Raw genomic sequence first — 22,551 nt, forward strand, 5'->3', positions numbered from 1 at the left:
ACTCCCGTAAAACAAGGGTCATCTTTGTGTGTACATTGAAATTGTAAACTGAGAAAAAGAGGAAGACTTCTACAGAGGTCAAAGGTCACCCAAAACATCCCTTCAAGAGAAATATCATCAGTTTTCTGCTCCCACTGTGAGCTCCAGTGCTGATCAGCGGTCACCAGTGAAGCACAGGAGAGGGAGGGAAGGAGGGATGGGGACGAAGGTTCTGGGAAATCTTTGCACAGCTTGGTTCAGTCCTGCAACCAAAACACTTCCCCGCTCTACCAGGATCATGAAACAGCAGGGGGAAGAAAAAAACCTGTTGTGAATCAACAGGGGTGATCTTAGGTCTGTTTGTGAGCGCAGGTGAACCTGGAAAGGGCGAAGCTGCAGCTCCCAGGGAGGTGACAGCGGGGATGGGGACGGGACGGCGCGGTGGCTGCGAGCCCGGTGCCCGATCCCCAGCAGCCTTTCCCCTGCCGGCTCCCTCGGGGCCTGGCAAAGCTCTGTCAGAGCTGCCAGGCTTATCTTTAGCTCTGTTCCCTCCCTCGCCCCCGCGCCCACCTCCTCGCCGCGCTCCGCGTCCCGGCCCCCGCCAAAACACGCGTTACATAAGCGCTCTCAGAACCATCTGGGGCTGAGTCAGCCACGAACCCAAACGGACAGCAAGCCCCCGAGCAGGGGATGCCCACCCACGGAAAACCGGCTTTTGGGGCCATCCCCCCCTCCAGTGCCACCCCGGAGTGCCCGCACCCCCACCTTGGGACAGGACAGCGAGGAACGCCCCAGCCTGGGGGGCGGCAGTGATGCTCGGGGTCGTCAGGCAAAGAGGGGAAGGTTTAATTACATACTAATGAGGTATTTCCAAAATAAATGTGCCAGCTGCAGGGGAAGAGGAGAGGGAGTGTCGACTCGCTGGGGAAGGGTTGCTGATCTGTCAGCTTGCACACATCTTCTCCATCCTGATATCCCACGGGAAACCCTTCTCACTTCTCCCCTTAAATCAGCACCACCGAGCCCAGTTTGATTCCAAATTTGTTTATTTGGGTTTTCTCCCCAAAGCCCAGGGTCAAGACAGGAGATGTCCTTCACCTCCTTCTTAAAAAATCACAGTGTTTCCCTGTGAGCAGCCTCTCAGGAGCGTTTGTGACCTGAACTTTGCAGTGTGGTGCTGATTCACAATGGCTTGTCACAAAAAAAAAAAAACTGCCTAAAAGTGACAGAAAAAGGGATGCTGACTCATGTGTTTGCCTTTCCCGAGCGAGGAGAAATGTGAAAGGTGAACAAAGTACTTAACGGGTGATAATTACATTCTGCACTGAAAAAAAACCAATCCATATTAATAAGCCGGAGTGTTATTGCTAGTAGAGGCATTTTATAATTAAAAAAAAATTAAAGCATTTGAGGTTTTTAACCTTGACAGTGACCTGTTAACAGCAAGTGTAAGGAAACCCCTAATTTTGTCCCACTCACAATTATAAATCTGTGTTAAGGAGAAACTCCAGCCTCAGCCTTCCTGGACTCCCTGCAGGATGCTGGAGGCTGGTTCCCTGGCAGGATCCCGGTTTTCAGTGGGATGAAACCTGGTGTGGGATGGAATAGAAGAGCTGGCCCCTCTGGGAGAGTTCTTGGTATTGCCTTTGTGGAGGGGGAGAAAGAAGTTGGAGAGGGTCCACCTTAATGTAGGATGAAAAAGCAATTGCCAGCAGGAGAGCAGAGATGCTGCTCTGTTACTATGGTTACCCCCAGAGACAACCCAGCATCCCTGGGTATGGCCCTGCAGTACCCAGAGCATCCCTGGCTACCCGAGCTCCTCCCAGACACCTGGAATGGCACTGGGGCAACTTGGGTGGGACGAAATTCAGAGGGATCTGTAGGGTTTGAGGCTCTTGGAGCAGTCTGGAGAGAGGATGAATCCAAGCTGGATGGAGAAGCAGCATTTCCGGTGGGGCCAGGGCAAAGTTCCTTGCCTTCATCCCTCTGAGACGAGGTCCTGGTGGGAATACAGAGTTCCCAGCCCCTCTGCCCACTCTCTGCCCCTTGATGACAGATTGGCTCAGCCAAATTTCAGTGGGTTTGAGCCAAACACATCCAAGCTGATGAAAAGACACCCTGCTTTTGGGGGGCCAAAAAACCTCTGGCAAGGGCACAGAGAGATGCTCTGGTCTCCTGAATCCGAAAGGAAAGAGGCAGGAGGGCAGTCAGTGAGGGCTGGTGCAATGCTGAGTTCAGAGAGGGCTTTAGCCCTTAAAGACATCTTGAATATTAAAAGTGGAGGTTACCAGCCAAGAAAAAGCCCCACACTCATTACACTGGTGCCCATCCCTGCTGAAAACTTCCCAGCCAGGTCTGTGAGGTGTAAGCAGGGTCATTCCCCTCAGAGCCACTCACTGCCTTCACATCCCTGCTGCTCCCACCCCTTAGTTCAGCTCTTGAAGATGAGGATGGTTGGACTGGAAACAAGGCAAGGACCAAACACCCTGGCAGCACATTTCCCGTGGTGCCAGCATCAGCTCAGCTCCCTGGGGATTTCTGTACAAGCAGCCACCGAGGGAGGAATTCTGGAGGGAGTGGGAACCATCCCCAGGGAGCTGCCGGCTCCTGAATCATTAAATGCTTCCACAAATGAAGCGCTGGGGTTTGTAGTGCAAACGGCTGTGTGAGGAGTCACTGCCGCATGGCAAAGCAAACCCTGAGAGCGGAGGCACGGGAGCCGTGGGAAGCTGCTGCACGGGCCTGTGCGTGTCCCCAGGAGAGATGCTGGCAGGGCCCTGCCAGAGCATCCCCCGCCTCCACCCTGGCATTTTCCTTCCCGAGATCCAGCCCATGTTTTGGAGTAGAGTTTTTCCCCATCTCCTCTCCTGCCTGCCTGTAACAGGCCATTACCGTCCCCAAGAACCCCCGCTCCTCTCCTCGGCAAGAGAAAAGCTTCCAGAAAAGCATCTGGTCCAGATTTAAAGGCATTAAGAGACAGAGATTGGTGGCTTGTTCTAATAGCTAATCATTATTAAAAGATCGCTCCTTATTTCCAAGATAGATTTGTCTGGCTTCAGCTTCCAGGAAGAGGTGGTTATTATGCCTCTCCCTGCTAGATTAAGTTACCTCTTTGTACCAGTGTATCCTCCCCATGACAAATGCTGTAATCAAGTCACCTCAGTCTCCCCCTTTCCTAAATTAAACGGGCTTTGCTCTTAAATCTTGCTTAGCCCCAGCCCTCTCTGTGATTATTAGAGTGAGTGGCTGGCAGGGGTATTTTTTTAATGAGTAAAAAAATTCCTTATGGCGAAAAGGATGGAGCTGATGGGACCTAACAGATCATTAGTGGTGGGTGGAAATTATCAGCAACCAGTCACCTGAACTGGATTGAGCCCTATTCCCAGCCTGAGGAACGATGATGGATAATTTCCCCAGGTTATCTCAGTACACGAGCCCCGTTCCCTGTGGCAGCCAGGTGTGAAAGCCAGGAGGAAAATCCAGGATGGCAAATCCAGGGGCTCTGTGTCCACCAGGCCATTAACCTCTCCTTAAATAGCATCTCACACACCGTCTCCGCTTCCCTTCAGCCGTGACGTACCATTAAAGACATTTAAACTGTCACCTGGACTTGGTGTGATGTCCCTTGAGGTCACACAGGAGGCAATGCCCGCAGGAAACAGCTCCTCACAGGGCCCAGGGGGACCAAGAGTGCTCTGGAAAGATTTGTTGGGTCGGTCTTGGATGACTGGTTTTGTTCTGCTTGAGCTCCAGACACATTTTCCCATCTCCGGGCTCCCTGCATGGCTGAGCCGCTCCTGTGGGCAGAGCCCATCAGGGCAGGGCACTGCAGCCAGCGGTACCCAGGGAGGGGCTGTGTTTGGGGGGCCTCTGCAGAGCCCCCCCCATGATTCTGAACATTCCTGCAGCAGGGAGGAAAATTATCCTCCCAAGAAAAATTCAGGTGTGTGGTTTTTTGCTCCTGCCTAAAGGCAGCAGGATGGATATTTGCTAAAAGGCTCTTAAAAATAATCTCTGTTTGTCGTGCTGGCCCCAGTCTTGCTCAAAGTTTGCTCCACATATCCTGTGTGTGTGACAACTGACAGACTTGGAAACACGTTGGAAGTTGGCTACAGGCAGACACTTCACTATGATCTTTAAAATATACAGCATGACGCGAGATATTTTAAATAGATCAAAATACATTTATTACATATTTATATTATTTTCTCTAGTCTATTTATATCTTTTGGAGACTCTTATATATAATATATATAATATATTTAAAATAACATAAAATTGGCCAGTTTTGTCATCTGAAATACATTTTACAAATATATATATACATTGTCACATATATCTCAAATATATGTGCAATGAGACAGAGAAACACCGGAGGTGGAAAAGGTACAGATAATTCATTGCATCCCTCAGCTTCTCTACCACCACTGCCCCAGCGAACAGACTCAGCGTGTTACCCCTGGGAAACCAGTGCTCCCAGTTGCCAGCCTGCCCTGTGAACTGGTGCCGGGTCTCCGACCCCAAACCCACGTGGGGCCGAGCCTGGGGGAGCACTGGGGTGTGTTTGGGGGGGAGATGGAGGGGAGACGGTGCCCTGGGAGTGGGCAGCAGGACAGATGTGCACAGCTGGTGGGCGAGGGGATGGATGGCATCGGGTCGGGCACTGCCCCACGTCCTGTCCCTGCTCGTGACACATCTGGATCCTGCCCTGTGCCAACCCCCCCGTGGCAGCGTTCCTGAACTGGGGGGTGGGAGAGCAGGAGGTGGCCGGACACGGCTGCCACACGCTCGTTTCTGCGTGCAAGAAATGGGAGGGGGGGGACGACACACTCAGGGGACTCTTTTGGTTGTCAGCACGAGAGGAAAGAGCAGGAGGGTTTAAAAATAAACGTATTTGTTCTGCCTTATTAAAGATAGAAAAGGTGGCTCTGAAGTCATCTCCTACAAAAGGTTTGAAGGTCAAGCAGGCACCAAATCGCGAAAGGTTGAGCGCTAAGTGATTGTCCCAGCCCTAAAAGACCAAGTGCACTAAATTGGGTGATGAGAAGCTAAGGCTCATCCCGATGGCCCCCGGCCGAGTGAGGAGCCCCCAGGGCACAGGATGCTCTTCCCAGGGGTGGCTTTGGGGCGCGGGGATGCGGCTGCTTTCTGCTCTCACTGGGGCGTTTTTTAGGGTGAAGCCAAGCGGGAGCAGCAGCAGGTGCAGCCCCGACCCCCAGCTCGGGGAGCTGCTGCTGCCGGAGCCCCGGCCCGGGGCAATCCCTACGGGATGCTGGCCAAGAGGATTAGCGGCTCTCTCCTTTCTCGGCCTCCTGCCGTCCTCCAAGGATCAAATGAACTCCAGGGATGGAGCTGGCTTGCTCGAGGAAATGGCCGGCGGCTGGGTTTTTTTTGAGGGGGACATTTCACCTTGCTCGTCTCCAAGCCCTTTCCCACAGGGATTCCACTCCCCAAAACCCCACACCCCCAGAGCATCCCTGTGTCTTCCCAGCCCCCTAAGGAAACCCAAGTGCCGAGCTTGGGCTTTTTCCACCTTTTTTAATTTTTTCCCCTTTTTTGCCCCTTTTTTAGACAATTAATGGGATTTAAACTATGGCTGGGCAGCCTTCCCGATGCTCCCTGGTGGTAGGAAAAAAGACCAGTAGCTCTGAGCTCTCACAGGTAGGCAAAAATAATATTTATACACTATGTACCGGTGTGGTCCATGGTCAGGACAAGGACTATACAGTAGATACAGGACTTCTCACCAGAGCTAGACCCTCACTAGCAGGGTTTGGGGCAGGGGGTGCGTGAACAGGGGCCAGGGAAGGTCCTAAATCCCCTCACTGTGCCAGCCACAGGCGCTCCCTGTCCCAGTTCACATCCTCCTACACAGCAGTTTAAAAATACATCTGTATATATTATTCTATTCTCCCAGGTAACACTGTACAATCATAGAAGTTTCTTTAAAAGCAATAATTTACTTAAAGACATCTCTATTTCTCTTTCGTTTTTATACAAATATTTACTGTGATATATATATATATTTATAAAGAAGTTTAACCCTCTGAGAACTCTACAGCAGCAAGATGTGCACCTTTTATTTTTTTTTAATAATTATTATTTATTCAAAAGAACCTAAAACCACTTAAAAGCATTTGTTTTAAAAAAATAAATAAGTAGTGCTCACACAAAATCTCTCTGCCCCCCCCCCTCCATCCTTCCCACCCCCCAGATGCTGTGGTGCAAAAAGCAGGGGGCAAAAGCATCCCCCCAGGAGCAAAGGGATTGGTGATGGGATGGCATCCGCCTTCGCTGCCTTAGAAACAGAAATATCGTGGCTGGAGCTCAATGGCACGTCCCTACGTGTCCCCACATTCAGGGAAAACGCATTTGGGGCACTCAGTGCTGAAAAATCTGCCTCTCAGTGCTGCCCCTGGAGGTTTTCTCCCAGAGGTTTTTAGTGGAAGCCAAAAACAGAGCAGCCTCTTGGTGGGCAGTGTGGGGTGATGGTGACAGACCCTGGTGGGAAGAAACTCTGCAGGGGTGATGTCCCCAGCACGGTGCTCGGTGGCACAGGGCAGTGGGACACTCAGGGCAGCGGTTCCCCTGAGCCCTTGGCAAGAAGAAGATGGGGATGGGGACACAGGACAAATCCTGCTTCTGCCACCCATGTTTGGACACGCCACAGCAAGTCCTGACCCAGGACACAGCTTCCCTGGTGTGGGCTGTGGGGGGAAAAGCACCAGGAGCCCATCACAGCCAAAATGCCATGGAAGACCCTGCTGTTGAGCCCTCTCCCCAAGGGCTCTGTGCCCACGGTCAGATGAGGGATGCCCATGGGTACAAAGCCCTTCCCATGGCCACAGGGATCAGGGAGCCAGATTTCAGCTCCCAGAGCACCAACGAGCAGCACAGCCAGATGAAGGGACCCACAAACCTGCACCTTTCTGACTCCTTCCCTCTGTGGGGAGCAGGGCAGGAGCGGAGGCTTCCCATGCATGGGGTGCTTTGCCTCGTGCCAGAGCTAAAGCTAAAGCAGGTTGTCACCAAGGCCAGCCTGAAAGGCGGTGGATGAGGGGGAGTGGGTGCTGCAGAGCAAAAGGGGCATCACCCAGAGGAGGGGATGCAGGATGGGGGCTGTGGAGAAGGGCTGGGACACGGGATGAGTCCACATCTCTAAGGCACAATCCACCTTGAGGCCGGGACACAGGGATGGGCTGAAGCGCAAGATGGGGTGATTTTCTCAACTGGCATCTGTTCTTTTGGGGAAAACATCTGCCTCTGAAGCAGGAGTCTCTGGTGGGTTGGGAATTCATAAAGCCCAGCCTGGCACAGACACAGCTCCAGGACTTGAAGTGCAGCCCAACGAGATGACTTTCCCATTGATTTCTACATTTGAAAATGTTCTTCAAGGAAGAAAAGTACCAAATTGGTCAGAAAAGTGAGGAAATACCCACTTTTGAGAGCTCTCCTCTCTCATTTTTGTGCTTTTCACTCTTACAGTGAACCTTATGAATTCCCCATCAGAGATGTTGGGGAAGACCCAACACTTCAGCAGCTAATGCTCCAGACCCCATTTCCGCCCCAAAATCCAACATTTCCAGAAACTGGCTAATTACCATGTTTACAATGCTTTTTTCTCTCACAGCCCTGCTAATCCTTATTACCTCCTTTGTCAATAATTCCACTTTCTTTCACTGCCACAGACCTATAGTCACTTACATCTGTTTTCTGCCTATGAAGCCATGCCAGTGGTAAAAAAACACCCCAAAATTGGACGCAATCTTAACTTTTAGCTCTTGCATTTACCCAACAAGTCACCCCCTCAAAGGACCCTGGTGGCTTCTTCATTCCCTTGTTCATTTTCAAAAAATACTGAATGACTTCTTTCAGATTTAATATTATTATTATTATTTTTATAATAATAATAATTATTATTATTATTATTTTGGTAAACAGTCTCCCAAACGGTGCGGTGAAAATATTAAAAACCCTCTCACCTCCCTCCCCCATTTTTTTCCCAAATTAAAAAGAAGTACATTAATGTTGCATGTTATTTCAAGTGTTGTTCTTGTGCAACTGAACCAGACCACCTGCCAAAGGAGCAATGGTTTTGTTGTTGCTGCTCAGTTAAAAAATAAAAGGAAAAAAAAAAAAAAAAGAGAGAGAGTGAGATTTGTTTCCTGATATTTCCTCTTTTTTGGATCACGCAGTGCTCAGCTCCAGGAAAACGCTGGCGTTTTCCCCGCAGGGAGAGCAAAGCCCCACGGGGCCGTGTGGGGCGAGCACCTGCCCATGCCCCACGGACCCTCCTCTCCTCATCCTTCCTTCCGTCCATCCATCCATCCATCCATCCATCCATCCATCCATCCATCCATTCATCCACCCATCCCTCCATCCATCTGTCCATCCATCCCCCAGAGCCGTGGGCCCTGCCGCGGGCGCCGGGCACGGGGGACGCGCCGTGGCCTGCCACCGTCCCCTCCTGCAGACCGCTCAGTGGTTATTGCGATGAAACTGAAAACTATGAACGATACTAATTTCTCAAGCATTCCTATGGCACTTGCATTGTTCTGCATAATTTGAGCGGGTTGTAGGGGAAGAGATTAGAGGAGGAAAAAAAATACCCTTGGAAAAGTCAACGGAAGGACCAAGTGTCATATTTCCGACTCCCTCCTGTACGACCGCTGATCCAACGCTATTGTGGCTTGAAGCCTGTCAAACTCGTGCCTGTTGTCCGGGCTGAGGTCCTCCAGACCCCGGCTGTCATCGTCTTCCTCTTCCTCGTCGCGGCTCATGAAGGCCAGCTCATTCTCGTAGCAGAAGGAGTTGGTGCTGGGCAGCAGGAATTTGTTCTCCACCAAGTCCTTGGCGCTGCAGCGGGGGGTGGACGGGACCTCGTAGGTTTTGTGGAAGTGGGAATAGTCTACTTTGTACTGGTTTTTCTCCTCGAACAAGACGGGCTCGAAGCGGTGGCCCCACAGTATCTCACTGGCCAGGTAGGAGCTCCGAGCTTGCGTCGTCATGGCTGTGGCCTCTACCATGCCCTCCAGGATGACGACGATCTCAAAGTCATCTGTCTCCAAGTCCTGGCGGCTGATCCCAAACAAGGGGCTGTCTTCGTTGATCTCGTGGAGAATGGTGATGGGAGACACCAAGAAAATACGGTCCAAGCCTTTATCAAACCCCACGTCAATGTCTATTTGGTCGAGCGGGATGTACTCCCCTTCCTCTGTGATCCTGGGCTTAATTAGCTGAGCTCGTACGTGGGCTTCTACTATGTGGCTTTTCCGTAGGTTCCCAACTCTCCACATCAGGCAGAGTTTTCCATCTCGCATCGCCACTACTGCGTTATGGCTGAAAAGTAATGTCTGGGCCCGTTTTTTGGGCCTGGCCATTTTTGCCATTATTGCACCAATCATGAAAGAGTCGATTATACAGCCCACGATGGACTGAACCACCACCATGAAGACAGCGAGCGGACACTCCTCGGTCACGCAGCGGAAGCCGTACCCGATCGTCGTTTGGGTCTCAATGGAGAACAGAAAAGCAGCCACAAAGCCATTGACCTGCAGAACACAAGGCTTGAAAGTATCGTCTCCACCTGGGTTTTCTAGGTCTCCATGAATGAGTGCAATTAGCCAGAAAATCAGCCCAAACAATAACCAGGACACCAGAAATGCCAGGGAAAAAAGCAAGAGCATATACCTCCAGCGGATGTCAACGCACGTGGTGAACATGTCTGCAATGTACCTCTGTGGCTTGTCATCCATGTTGGTGAACTCCACGTTGCACTGACCGTTCTTCTTTACAAACCTGTTCCTGCATTTCCTCCTGGTGTGGATTTTCCCATTGCCAAAGCCGTTGATACCTGGCATGGTGGTCAACCTCAGCCCGTCTTCCTCAGAGGACACGATGCTGTAAGGGTTGACTCTGCCCGTAGTCATCCCTGAGCCAAGCCCACAGTGAAGGTGAAGGGTCTTGCGACTCCCAGTGTCCCCCTGACCCACCCCTGCCCACCCCCCAAATTCTGCTGCGGTGGAAGAGAAGTCCCAAACTTCCACGTCTTGGCTGCCACGTCACCACGACGATCCCGTGAGAGGTTCTGCAATGAGAAAGCAAAGACAGGGCCGTTACCAGTCATGGCACAGGGACCCGAGGGGCTGCTCGCCCAGTGGTCCTAATGGGCTGCATGTTGAGTGGCAAGCTCCTACACTGCTCTAATTCTCCTTTCCTAGGCTGGGCTGCTCCCAAAAAAACATACAGAGGAAAGGCAGAAGGTGTTAGAGTTTGTTTTTTCATGATACAAAGTGAGTGAACAAATCTTACTGCATTTGTGGGACACTCAACAACTCCAGCAGATGAAAAACCTGGGGTTTCTCCACTTCACTTTTCCCACGAGCTCCGCCACCAGAGAGGAAAGCAGAGAGAAAGCAGAGAGGCCGAGCTGTTCTCCTTGGGACACAGATACCAATAAAGGTACTCCTGGAAGCGGCTCCATCAGTTCACATTGCCCGTGCCAGATGGATCGATGCCCAGCCCAGCGCCGACCTCAGAGCACCAGCTCTTCTGGGCTCGAGGGAAAGCACAGGGAGATGTGGATTTAACCTCTGTCCTCGTGCCCGGGGATGGAAGAGGACACAGCCAATGTGCATCTGGTTGGGGAAGGCCCCGGGAAGGTACTTGCTCAGGGCAGATGTCCTGAGGAGCAACTTTCCCAACGTATCCATTGGGACCTGGAGCCATCCACGGTCACAGATGGGTTTAGCTGGCCAAGTCTCATGAAGGAACAACTGCCACTGGGGAATGGGGAGCTGTTTTGGTCCCTTCTGGAAGGCTCAGCTGCAGGGTCAAGGACCTGCACTCAACTTTGCTTGGGAGAGAGGTGACATGGACATGGGAGAGGTGGCCCAAGCCTGGTGGGCTCGCTGGTGGAGGTAAGCACATGATGAGGAAACCCAGTGACACTCTGCCAGGCTGCTGGACCCCCCAGCCCCTTGTGGGGCTGCATCAGGGAGCTGACAGGATTGTGGAGAAGCCATGTGGCACATCCAAAGCACCTTAAAGAGATGGCACCACAGGAACTCTCCACACACCACCCCCAGCCACAGGCCACCCTATTATTTAGCGCCATGGGACGTGCCACTGTGGATGGAACTGCCTTGCTGGCAGTGAGACCTGCACAGGGCAGCAGCGTGGTGGGAGAGCGGGTGCAGAGCCCCCCGTGATACCCCAGCTCACGCCTGGAGCGCAGCGAAGCCGCCGGGCTGGACACGCTGTGCCGGATCCACCGGCCCGATCGATGCGGTCGATTCCTGCAATCAGCTCCAGTGCCCGGGGACACGCTGGGACAAACACACCCTTTCCATTACACAGAGTCCAGGGCCAGCCAGCAGCAGGGAGCACTGCCAGGCACAGCCTGCCTGGGGCTGCATCATCCCGGCTCGCAATGATACCCTGCACTGCCTTTTACTGAAATGCTCCCCAAATCCAGCCTGTGAATCAAGAAACCATCCAGAAGCACTGCAGCACAAGCAGGAGCACTAAAGCCTGCCCAAACCTCCCAGGTGCTGGACACAGACCCATGTGTGCCACCACCTTCCACCAAACAACACATTTCCCCCTGCTGCAATCCAAGCACAACCATTTTTATCCCCAAAGCTGATTTTTTAAGAGTCAGGGTGGTTTGTTGGCATCTCAGCAGACCAAGGGATTGCTCATACGCAGAACAAGAGCTTCTCCCTCCTTGGAGCCACAGGGGAGACTAAAATAGGGACAAACAGTTAATATTAATAGTAAATATTTACAATCTTACTGTCCTTGGAAGTTAAACAGGACCAAAGTGGCCTTGCAGAGCAGATCTGTCAGGCCAGCTGCCCAACACCAACCTGGTCTCCCACCCTGAGTCTTCCTCCTGTCCATCCTGATTGCATCCATTAATGTTTCTCGTCTTTTTTTGGGCCAGAAAAGGCTGCTCCTCTATCACCCTTCTGGCTCGCCCCAGGGCAATACACCGAATGCTTTTGCCACAGGCAGAATTTAGAGTCGGGTTTTTTTAATTAATTCTAGATGCATTTGAGAAGTGAACAAAATGCAATGAGCCCCCAGTGACCTGTGAGAGGATTAGCTGGGGTCTGGATTAACTGTGCTGGAAGGGGAGCTGTGCCCGGGTGACTGCGGAGGCAGCAGCGCTGCCCTCACCTGGGGTGGGGCCCTCAGGTCCCCGTCACCATCCCTGCACTCCTTTCCCCATCCCTCCTTCCTTTCCTCCACTCTTCTGTTTCTTTTCCTTCCTTCCTTCCTTCCTTCCTTCCTTCCTTCCTTCCTTCCTCCCTTCCTCCCTTCCTCCCTTCCTTCCTTCCTTCCTTCCTTCCTTCCTTCCTTCCTTCCTTCCTTCCTTCCTTCCTTCCTTCCTTCCTTCCTTCCTTCCTTCCTTCCGTCCTCCCTCCCTCCCTTCCTCCCTTCCTCCCTTCCTCCCTTCCTCCCTTCCTCCCTTCCTCCCTTCCTCCCTTCCTCCCTTCCTCCCTTCCTCCCTTCCTCCCTTCCTCCCTTCCTCCCTTCCTCCCTTCCTCCCTTCCTCCCTTCCTCCCTTCCTCCCTTCCTCCCTTCCTCCCTTCCTCCCTCCCCCTTTCCCTTTTTCCTTTCCCTTTCCTCTCATGTCACACAGAGTTTCAGGGACCCCTCTGCTGCAGGGTGATGCCAGGACAGATCCAAGGAGCCGACTCCGTTTTGGGTACCGGGAAGCTCTCGTGGCACAGCCCCTTTCCCATGCGGGACCCCACATTCTCGGACCGAGTCCTTCCCGGAGCTCCTGGCGGGACAGAGGGACAGAGGGACAGAGGGACAGACCCCTCCGTTCCAGGCCGGCAGCGGCAGCCTGGGGAGACGGCAGCTAAATAAAAGCAGCAAAGTGGATGTGCCGGAGCAGGCGGCCGCCTGCGGCTCGTCCTTTATTTAGCACAGTTTTGTTTGGAAATACACTTTCTCGAGTTCGCTGAAAGCTGAATTTCTGCTTTGGTTTAAATTTTGAAGGCTGGAGCCCCACGCTGCCGCTGCGGGAGGCTCAGGCTGGGAGAGGGCTCATGCAAACACTGGAAACCCGTGGCTGGAAGGGCTGTGACAGGGGACAACATCCCCGTGATCACCCGACATCTCCTCGGCTCGGGAGTGCATCCTCCAGCACCAGCCCGGCATCTCCCCACAGCCACATCTGCCCCAGGGGGCTGCCAGAGGTGTTCCAGAGGTACATGCCCCTTCCTGCCTGCTTCCCAGCAGTTTCGCAAACCCGCCTATCAAAATTTTCCCTCACAGGAACTAAATCAAAACTTCCCGTGACAATCCCTGCCCGTCAATCCCAGACAAACCCACGCAGGACCGGGACCATCCCCTGCTGTTGGTGCCACGCGTCCCGTGCAGAGCTAACAGCGTTAACACTTAGGAAACAAAACACTCATAATTCGAGTTTCGGGAATGAGCGGGCCCCGGCTCCCCGCGGCTCCGAAGGCATCGGGGACTGCCCCAGCTTATGAGCTGACAAGACTTATGAGCTGACAAAAACTCCTGCCACGAAACTGCAGCAACCCAGCTCCCAGCGCGGAGCGGCTCCCCGCCGACAACCCGAGTGCCTCCAGCAATCTGCCAACTGCACTGTTAATTTTATTTATTTTATTTTATTTTTTTCTTAAAAGGGGATGTTAAATGTTCCAACAATATTCGGAGCAGCCAGCACGCTGGGAAAATGTGCTGAGTGCCGGGGAAGTCATTAGTTAGAGCCGGCTGAATGTGTCAGTGCGATTTATCATCACACCTTTCCCTGCACCTCTGGAGGGGGACGCGTTTCGGCTGCCACCCCCCAGTCCTTGCACCCTCCCAGCGTGGATTTTCTCCTGGAAGCGCGCCCAGAACCGGGCTGTGCTCAGGTGGGGGCTCGGAGGAGCTGGGTTTAGGGATGTTGAGTTTGCAGGTCCCTGTGTGCGGGGCAGGGGAGGTGACCGGCCGGGAGGGGACGGTGTGAGCAGGTCACACTCTGCTGCCTGCCCCGAGCCGGAGATAACGCTGCTATCTCCCGAGGCGATGCCCTTCATGCCCCAGCGGCAGGACAGCAATGTCAGCGGCGAGGAGGGAACTCTGTGTGCGGCGCAGCAGAGAGAGACCGAATATCCCCTGCTCATCCCGTCCCGACAAAGCCCCGGGTGCCCGCAAACCCAGGGCAGGCAGCTCAGGGGCTGGAGGCTCCCCGAGCCATGCCCGGGCAGCTGCAATGCCTCAGCAACTCCCTCCTACAATGCTCAGTCTTTGAGCACCGCCGAAAAATTAAGGGTCAGTGCAAGGCAGGCCAGGTCAGGACATATAAAGAATAAATGAGAATAAATGGCTCCCTGTTTCCCCTCCACTGCCGGGGAGGGGGACAGGAAAGAGGTTCCCACCACAGTGCATCCCTAATGAGAACAAACTGCTCCGTTTTGGAAGGGACACGGGAAGAAAACAGCCATGGGCCATGGGCACACAGCCCTCCCCAGGCCCCCCATGTACTCCCCTGTTTCCAACAAGCTGTAAAGAAACCGCTGTCTGCAAGTCTTGGTGGCACATGCAGAAGGGAAACTGAGGCACCTGGGACAAGGAAGGCCTTTGGAGGCAAGACCGGAGGTGACGGAGTGCCTGGAGAGATGCTGGCTCATCCCTGTCCCCCTGAGCCACATGTGGATGCCACGGGACGGGAGCAGAAAAAAGGGCCCCGTGCAGCATTCGTCACCCCTGGGGCCAGGTGGCCCCTGCAGGGTGATGGGCTTGTATTTAAGCACCCTAAAACTCCTGCTAAATGTGCCCTGGAGCAGAGAGATCCTGGAAAAGAGTCTTTCAGAGGCTGCACTGAGCGTTCATTTGGCCCCAAACTCCATTGTCTGATGTGAGGACTGAGCATCCCAGTCCAGCTGCCTCCACATCTGTTCCAGCTCCAGCACCCATCCCTGTTCCAGCACCCACACCCTTCAGTGACAGAACCCCGGGGCTGTAATCCACCCCTGCTGCCTCCCAGTGCTCCTGGGGGCTGTCCCCCTCCCTGCCTGAGGGATCTGGGAACGCCACAACACCCACGGTCACCCCAACCCACAGCCAGCCCTGCCACCCCCCGGGTCTTGGAATCCCATCTCATTCCCCTGGAAAACACAGGCTGTTCTTCCAGCCCCTCACATCCATACACCCAGAAAACAGGACATGGCTGGGGGGAAGGATGAGGGCAAGGGGGTTTCAGGCCTTGGCAGGGACCCACCTGCACCAGGGGCTTCCAAATGATCCCCCAAAACCCCAGGAGATGCAGCCAGACTGCCCTGTCCACATGACACCCACCCAAACCTCTTTGGTACCCCCTTACTCCTCCCCACAGCCGCCTGCAGACCCCCACAGCCCCCCAGAGCTGCCCCAGCTCAGAGGACGGGTGTTAATATCCCAGGAAATTGCCCTGGGAAGGGGCAGAGCCCCAGCTGCTCCCCAGGCAGGGGTGGGGGGCTCTGGCCAGATCCTGGAGGAGGGGTCAGCCCTTACCTGGTGTGAGCCCAGGGGGACCCCAGCGCTCCCCGGCCATGGCTGCAGGGCACAGGGTGCCCCAGGGCCCTGCTGCAGCCTGGGCAGGAGACAGAGAGTTTTAATTGAATTTCTAGATTATCCTGGGGGAGAAATTGTAATCTCCTTAAATCCAACCTCTGGTCGAGGCCCGTAACCTACTGTCCTGCGCCGGGGAAGGGATTTAGCAAGGGGGAGGGGAGGTTTCCCAGCCTGCTGATGCTCTAGACCCTGCACCCAGCAGGATTTGACCCACAGGATGTCAGAGATCTGTTCCCAGCAGTCCTGGGGCCATGCAAATTAAAGTCCTGCAGCAGCAATGCCCTGTCCCCGTGTCCTGCCATGGTCACAGTGTCCCAGGAGCCTCAGGAGCTGCTGGGGTCGGGACTCTGGTGATGGAGATGGCTGGTGCTGAATCAGCAGGGTCTTTGGAGGGTGAAGAGGAGCCCCCTGGGTGGGACTCATGGCTGGCAGGTGTCCAGGGCTTAGAACTGAAATACCACCTAGCCCAGATGCTCCAAGGGGCCAGTGGGCTGTACAAGTCCCCAGGCAAGTCCCGTTCCCTGCTGTGGTGGGCACCTCCCTCCCCAGAAAACCATCCCTGGATCATGTGGGCCAGAGGATGTTCTTGGATGGCTCAGTGACCTTGGGGTGTCTCCATCACATGGTCCTGGTCCCTCCTGCATGTTCCCAAATCCGGATATGTGCCGGGCTCCAGCTCCAACCCCAAACCTCCCAGTGGTGATGGCAGAGCTGGAATCAGTCAGCCACGCTCCTGCCTGCCGTAGCTGGGGCCTCTGCAGGGACACAGATTTCCATTGGGAATGGCAGGTTCCCATCCAGCACATGCCAAGAGGCTCAGGGGAGAGGCAACACCCCTGCCCCTGACCAAGAGGGGAGCATCCAGCTGCTAAAAACCACCGTGGGAAGAAAGGGAAAAGCGAGGCAGAAAGGGCAAATGTCTCCAACTGGATTTTATCACCAATGAAACGAGCAGAGGGCTGCAGTGCTGAGTGCTTCCTATCCTGAAGGTAACACCAATGCTTGGAAGCATCCCTGGGATATCACAGGCACGGATTATTTCAAGAGCCCTCTCACACCTCAGGGTCAGAGGCAGGAGATGATGGATCTGGATCCATTCATCCTCGTTCAGCAAGATTAATCCCATACCTCCCGCTTGCCCGGTTCCAGTTGAGGCCTTTTTCCCAAATCCCATTATTCCCAAGGCAGGTTTTCATTTCTTCTCACCTATCACAAACCCCCCTCCAGGAGCCGTGTCTCCTGCTCCTGCTCGCGTGTGTGGGCAGAGCCCGCGCCCAGGAAATGTTTATCCTGAAGGCACAACACGCGGCAGGTTGGGAGCGATGGAGCTGCCAGCAGGAGCCAGGAGCTGTGGGGAGAGCGATGGCATCTCCCCACGGTGACATTCCTGCTGGGAATCTGCATGGAAAGGAGCGGGATGACCATGAGAACCGGCTCAGGATACACACATCCCTTCCAGCCGGGAGAGTTGGGATGGAAGCAAGGCCGAGACATCGACTGCACCCTCCACCCTTTTTCCGACCTTGAACCCACTATCATTCCTGCTCCATCAAAGCATTAACAAGTGCTCAACTCTCGGTGACGAACACAGCCCGTGTCCCGCTATCCCAGGCTGTTTTCCTGGCTCCATGGCCGTGCCAGGGTAAAGCTGTCGTTTCCACCCCTGACGTGCTGTGTTCCCAGAGCTCTTTGGCACTGCCGCGGGTTAAGGTGTCAGCAGAGCCCTAAACGTGACTGTTAACCCCAGGAGGAAGGAAACGGGGAGGAAGGACATGCCAAGCTCGGGGACAGCCGCCCTCCTGGCTCCACTTACCCCGCGATCGCAGCGAGAGCCGCGGATGCTGAGCCCGGTGCCGGCGGCCGAGGGAGCGGGCGGGCGGCGGGGACTTCACCGATGTCCTGTCTAATTGCTCCCGAGCTCAAATTACAGCCTCGCTTCTTCCCTACATGTACAGGAGCTGACACCTCGGCCGCGGCCCCTGGGAGCCACCGCCAGCGAGGGGGATGTGCACCTTCGGTGGCATTTCCATGGGGCAGGGAGGGGAATCGTGACAACGGTGGGGAGCCCGAAGCGCCTTAGTGGTCCCCGAGGCGTTGGAATAGAAGCAGCTTGGAGGGGATTTCAGAGCTTTTTGGGAAGTGAAGGACCAGCCAGAAGGATGAGACACATTCCGAACTGGTGGATCAGACGGAGGTGCCAGGCAGTCAGTGTTCCAAGGCAAGACCACTCTGTTCTTGCTGCTTAACGATGGCCATGACACAAACCCCATCTTCTCAGGAGAGGATGAAAAATCCTCCTCCTTTTCTGCTGGGGCTGTCCAGATCCCCTGGCACACTTGTGATGCTGTCCAGCATCTTCAAGACAAAGAAGGCCCTTGCACTGTTTTTGCAGCTATTATTTTTCCTCCAGCTCATGGCTCTGCCCACACCAGTTCATGAGTTTCAGTGTCTTCGAAATCCTGTGAGGGCTCCCTTTAAATCTCTCATTTCTCAAGCAGAGCCTGTTTGGAGGAAGTCTCCTTCCCAGGGGGTAACAGGTTTCTGTCAGAATGTTTCTTCCCCTTCAACCCTTCTTTCTGTCACCAGAGAGCTGGACAACCCCAAACTTCAGGCATGACCCCAAACCCAAGTAGCTGAAGGGCAGCAGAGGCAGGGCAGGGTATTTTGGGGACCGTCTTTATCTGCTGCGTGAAGATTTAGCACAGGCGTTGTGTAACGCTGGGGGGGTCACTGCTCTCGTGCCCTCTCGCCGTCAGAGATCAGAAACTCAATTAATCCTCCCTCATTCCCTGCCCACGGGGACCAGCCGTGGGTGCCCTCTCAGCCTGGCCCTGGCAGCAAGAAGTCAAATCTCTGCCCGACGTCAGCATGCACTGATGTTGGTAGCCTGGGGGTGAGGAGCTGTGGGACACTCCACTGCCACCACCCAGGGCACCCACCTTGCTTGGAAAGCCCTGTTCAAATGGAGGTGGCCAGGAAGGAACCAGACAGCAAGGTCCCTAAGATGACTCATTATTTCTGTGCCCCATCCTTGGGTTCTGCTGTTAAGGGGCTCAGCAGACACAGACCCTGTGGCAGAGATCTGGGCATTTAAGGCATTTAAAAGGTCATTTTTATACCACCAAGGCTTGGTGCACATCTGTCTGTGCTCCCCCTCTGCTCCTTCACACAGAGCAGGTCACAGGTGGGTGGCTTGCTCAGGCACACACTGCAGGATCACAACAGCAATGAAGGGATCCCTATTTTTTTTTGGCCAGCCCTAAAATAACAACCCCCACGTCTGTCCTTGGGCAACCCTACAATGAACAAGGTGAGTGCCTGGCATTGGCGAGCCCGGGCACTGCTGTGTGTGCACACATGGGCTGACAAGGAGAAGGGCACCAGCAGGCAAACCCAAAATGCTGTCACAGGAAGATTTGGAGAGGTAAAGGTGGTGTCATGCTGCTGCCACAGCCTGCAGAACCCCTGGGGTCCTGGTCCTGCATCCCCTGAGTGGTAAAAATAGACATCACACAGCATCCTGGCATGGCTGGGTGGCCCTGATGGCAATGGGAGGGCACAGAGCAAAAGGGTCCTATGGGTGGGACAGGGGCCGAGTCTGGTGGCACTGGGGAGGATGACAAGTCTGGTGGCATCGGGACACGGTGACATGCCCCTGGTGAAGAGCCTCACGGAGAGTTACACAACGCCGGCCCGGCCGCCCTTGGCTGTGTGCGCCGTTTGTGCTGCTATCGACACGGCCCCGGCCGCCCTCCGACATCCCCGCGGGCACAGAACTCTGCAAGTGGCGTAAATGCAAGTGCACGTGAGCAGGGGACCTGCTCCAGCCCCCCCCTCAGAGCCTGCACCTCCTGCAGTGGTCACCAGCCATGCACCAGCATCTCCTGGCTCGGCTGTGCCACAGCAGAGGGTCAGGAGGGCTGGGATGGAGCAGGGGGAACAGGGCAGGCACCCACCCCCAGCATCCTGCTGGGAACACATGGTGGCTGAGGCACCGCATGACCCCCACCCAGAGACTTTTAGGACATCAAAGACCAGCCAGGAGAACGCAACAAATTCAAAAAGTGGGAATGTGATACCAGATTAGGGCAAGGCAGTCAGTGTTGCAGGCAGGACCTTGGTTCTTTGGTCTTGCCACTTAAGGAGGTCTGTGACCCAAAACCACCCTCAAGGCTATTCCAGGAGAGGAAGAAAAATCCCCCTCTTTTTCTGTTGGAGGGGAAGAACACTCGCTGCTCCGTAAGCAGCAAGGAGCCCTCCCCTCAGCACAACAGCAGGAGAAGCAGGGATGCTTTTGTCCATAGAGATGGGGAAACTGAGGCACAGTGGCTGGAGGGGCCTGAACGTGGGGACTGGCCTCAACCCTTGTCATCACTTTCCCCCCTGCCTGGCCTGGCCCCAGGTCAAGATATTTATAAAGCCGATAAGGGAGCAGAAAGAATTTTCCAAACGCCAAAGTTACGTAACCTCTCCTCGCCCTCCACGGACATCGTCTTTAATTATAGGCTTGGGGTGGGGGGGAGCCCTCCGTGGTGGGGCTGGTGGGGGCCACCACTGCCACGGTCACCCCAAAGGGCTTCATCCTCCTCTCCCTCACTGCACACAGTCCCCAGGGCCAGGCACCAGCCTGTGCCACCGTGTCACCCCGTGGAACCCCATCCCTGAAGGACACTGAAGGTTTTGTGGCCAATCTCCCCATCCTGTGTAGGGGACCCCAAGTTTTTGTCTGGGTTCTGGGTCTGGCTGATCTCTCCAGGATGTGCACACCCTGCAGCCCATCCCAGCACGAGCTGGGTGTCACGACAGATGACAACCCGAGCACGGCTGACATTGCCACAGTGGCAATCGATGGCTGCTGCTGGGAGGACTCATGTGGGGGTGCTGCACCAGCACCTGCCCCCCCCAAAGAGCTGCCCCCCACCCCAGAGACTGCAGGTACCCTCCACCAGCCCCATTCCCACCACCCCCACAGGCAACTTCCAATCCTTCTCCATCACCTCACAGCTGCCACCAAACCCACCAGCTGTGCCTCAGTTTCCCCAGCCCTGCCCTTGCTACCCCAGGGGGGGACGGAGTCCCTTCTCTGGGATGTTTTTCTCTCGCCCAACTTCGGCCAAAGCTGCGGAGTTGGAGGGATGCTGAGCGAAGGCTCCGTCGCTGTGGCAACCCGCGGCGGCCGTCTCCAGGCGACCGCCCAGGGATGCTGCAGAGATGCTCTGGAGGCAGAGCGAGAGGGACCAGGGCGGTGGGGGATGTATCCATAGGGATGCCATCCCCCCTACTCCCCTTCCCTCCCCAAACCACAGCCTGGATCTTTGTTACAGCGTGCTGAAACACCCTGAAAACAGCCGCTGATTTGCTCGGCTGGCTGAGCACCGATACAGGCTGGCTGCTGGGAATACCAGCAGGATGCTCCCGGGTGGGAGCAGGGCCACTCCGTTTCCAGGGACACCTGCAGAGCTGTGGAAATCATTGTTGGAAATAAGCCCGTTAGCTTCTTAACCCTCATTAAAGCAGCTTAGGGGGGACACGCGCCATCCTACGCAAACCCGGAGGCGGAGAGGGCCCTGCCGGGGGTGACGGGATCTCGGTGGGTGCTGTGGGGGTGGCACGGGGGGCACGGCCCCGTCCCCGCCCTGGGCGAGCTGCGCTCCCCGCATGCAGCCGCCCTGTTGCTCCTCGCCAGCCGGGCCCATCGGCAGCTCCCGGCAGCGCTGAGCAGCGGGCAGGGATGGTGATGATGGGATGTCACACCCGTGTGACGAGTGTGGGAGGTCTCAGCCGCAGCCCCGGCGGGCGGGGGGAGCGGGCTGGCGGTGACAGCGAGGGGCGATGGCCCGGCCAGCGCCCGACACCGCGGCTGCGGGACGGAGCGGGACGCTTTTAATCACTCCACTTGGAAACGGTCCCGTTTTTACATTTGTTAAATTAAAGGATGTCAGCGTCTGATGCCAAGCCCAGGCTCCCTCGGAAATTTAAACTAATGACAGCGAGGAAAACGAGCTGAAAGCAGAGCACAGGCGCTCCCACGTTATCCAGCCGCACCAGCCATCTCTGTGGCAGGGCTTACATGGCAGCTTGCAAAGCACCAACCACCACAAAGATCTCAACTTTCTGCCCCAAAATCCAACCTTGCCCTCTCTGCTGTGCAAGAAGGTGCATTGGTGGCACCTGGGCAAGCCAGGCTTGGGGCCCCAGAGACCCCCATCCTCCTCCAGCCTCTCAAAGGGCAAACATCTCCCTCTTTCCAGGGTGCCACTGCCCTGGGCAGTGGGGTTGGTCAGCACGGGGTGCAAGTGGGAGAGCAGAGCAGAGCAGCGAGTGCGATGTGGGGATTTCTCCAGCTCTGATGATTCCTACAGCCGGCTCCATCCTGCCTGGCCCTGTGCCAGCAGGCAGCGGGGTCCTGGCAGAGCTCGGGGGCCCCTCGCTGCCCCTCTTCCCCACGGAAATACCTGGGCTCAGGCGAGGGCTTCGCTCCCGGCGCTCTCCAGGCTCCGCTGGGGTGGTTTTGTGCTGCAGCTGAGTAAAACCACAGAGTGGTGGTTGTCTTTTTTTTTTTTTTTTTTTTTTTTTTTCCTTTTATAATTTTCTCGGCGAGATAAAATTAAACAAACAAGCCCTTCTGGGAGCAGCGCGAGGAAGGGAGCCTGCTTCCCTACAGATGTGCGTGTCCTCAGCTATTACAACCACCGAATTAAGCTTTCCCTGTGGCTGGGACATTTGCACAATCCCACTCGTTCGCCTCCTGCGGTTTCACTGGTAGGAGACTGGCTCACTCTGCAGCCTCCCTCCCCATGAGGTCATTACCCAAACACCTATTTTTCACAAAAACATTGAGAATGTTGGCTTTTTTTCCTGACCTCACCATCTTGCCATCAAATTAGAGTAGTTTGGAGTGAGAGGCTGGGAGCGCTCAGCAAAGCAGAACATGCTGAGAATAGAATAGAATAGAATAGAATAGAATAGAATATGAAATAATAGAATATG

General features: G+C 54.9%; 1 protein-coding gene across 1 annotated transcript in view; it reads right to left on the minus strand.

Moving 5' to 3' along the window:
• Positions 1–6,208: 6,208 nt before the first annotated feature.
• LOC102109356 (potassium inwardly rectifying channel subfamily J member 12) overlaps positions 6,209–22,551 on the minus strand; it is a 31,955-nt gene continuing 15,612 nt past the window's right edge. Inside the window, exon 2 of the mRNA XM_088064252.1 lies at positions 6,209–10,066. Within this exon, the coding sequence (XP_087920378.1) occupies positions 8,619–9,908 (1,290 nt within the window). The 5' untranslated portion in view covers positions 9,909–10,066 and the 3' untranslated portion in view covers positions 6,209–8,618. The remainder of the gene's footprint in view (positions 10,067–22,551) is intronic.

Source organism: Pseudopodoces humilis, chromosome 18 (genome assembly GCF_049639895.1).
Source record: "Pseudopodoces humilis isolate 2021_Gansu_Grassland_sample_001 chromosome 18, ASM4963989v1, whole genome shotgun sequence".
In the NCBI taxonomy this organism is placed as follows: domain Eukaryota; kingdom Metazoa; phylum Chordata; class Aves; order Passeriformes; family Paridae; genus Pseudopodoces; species Pseudopodoces humilis.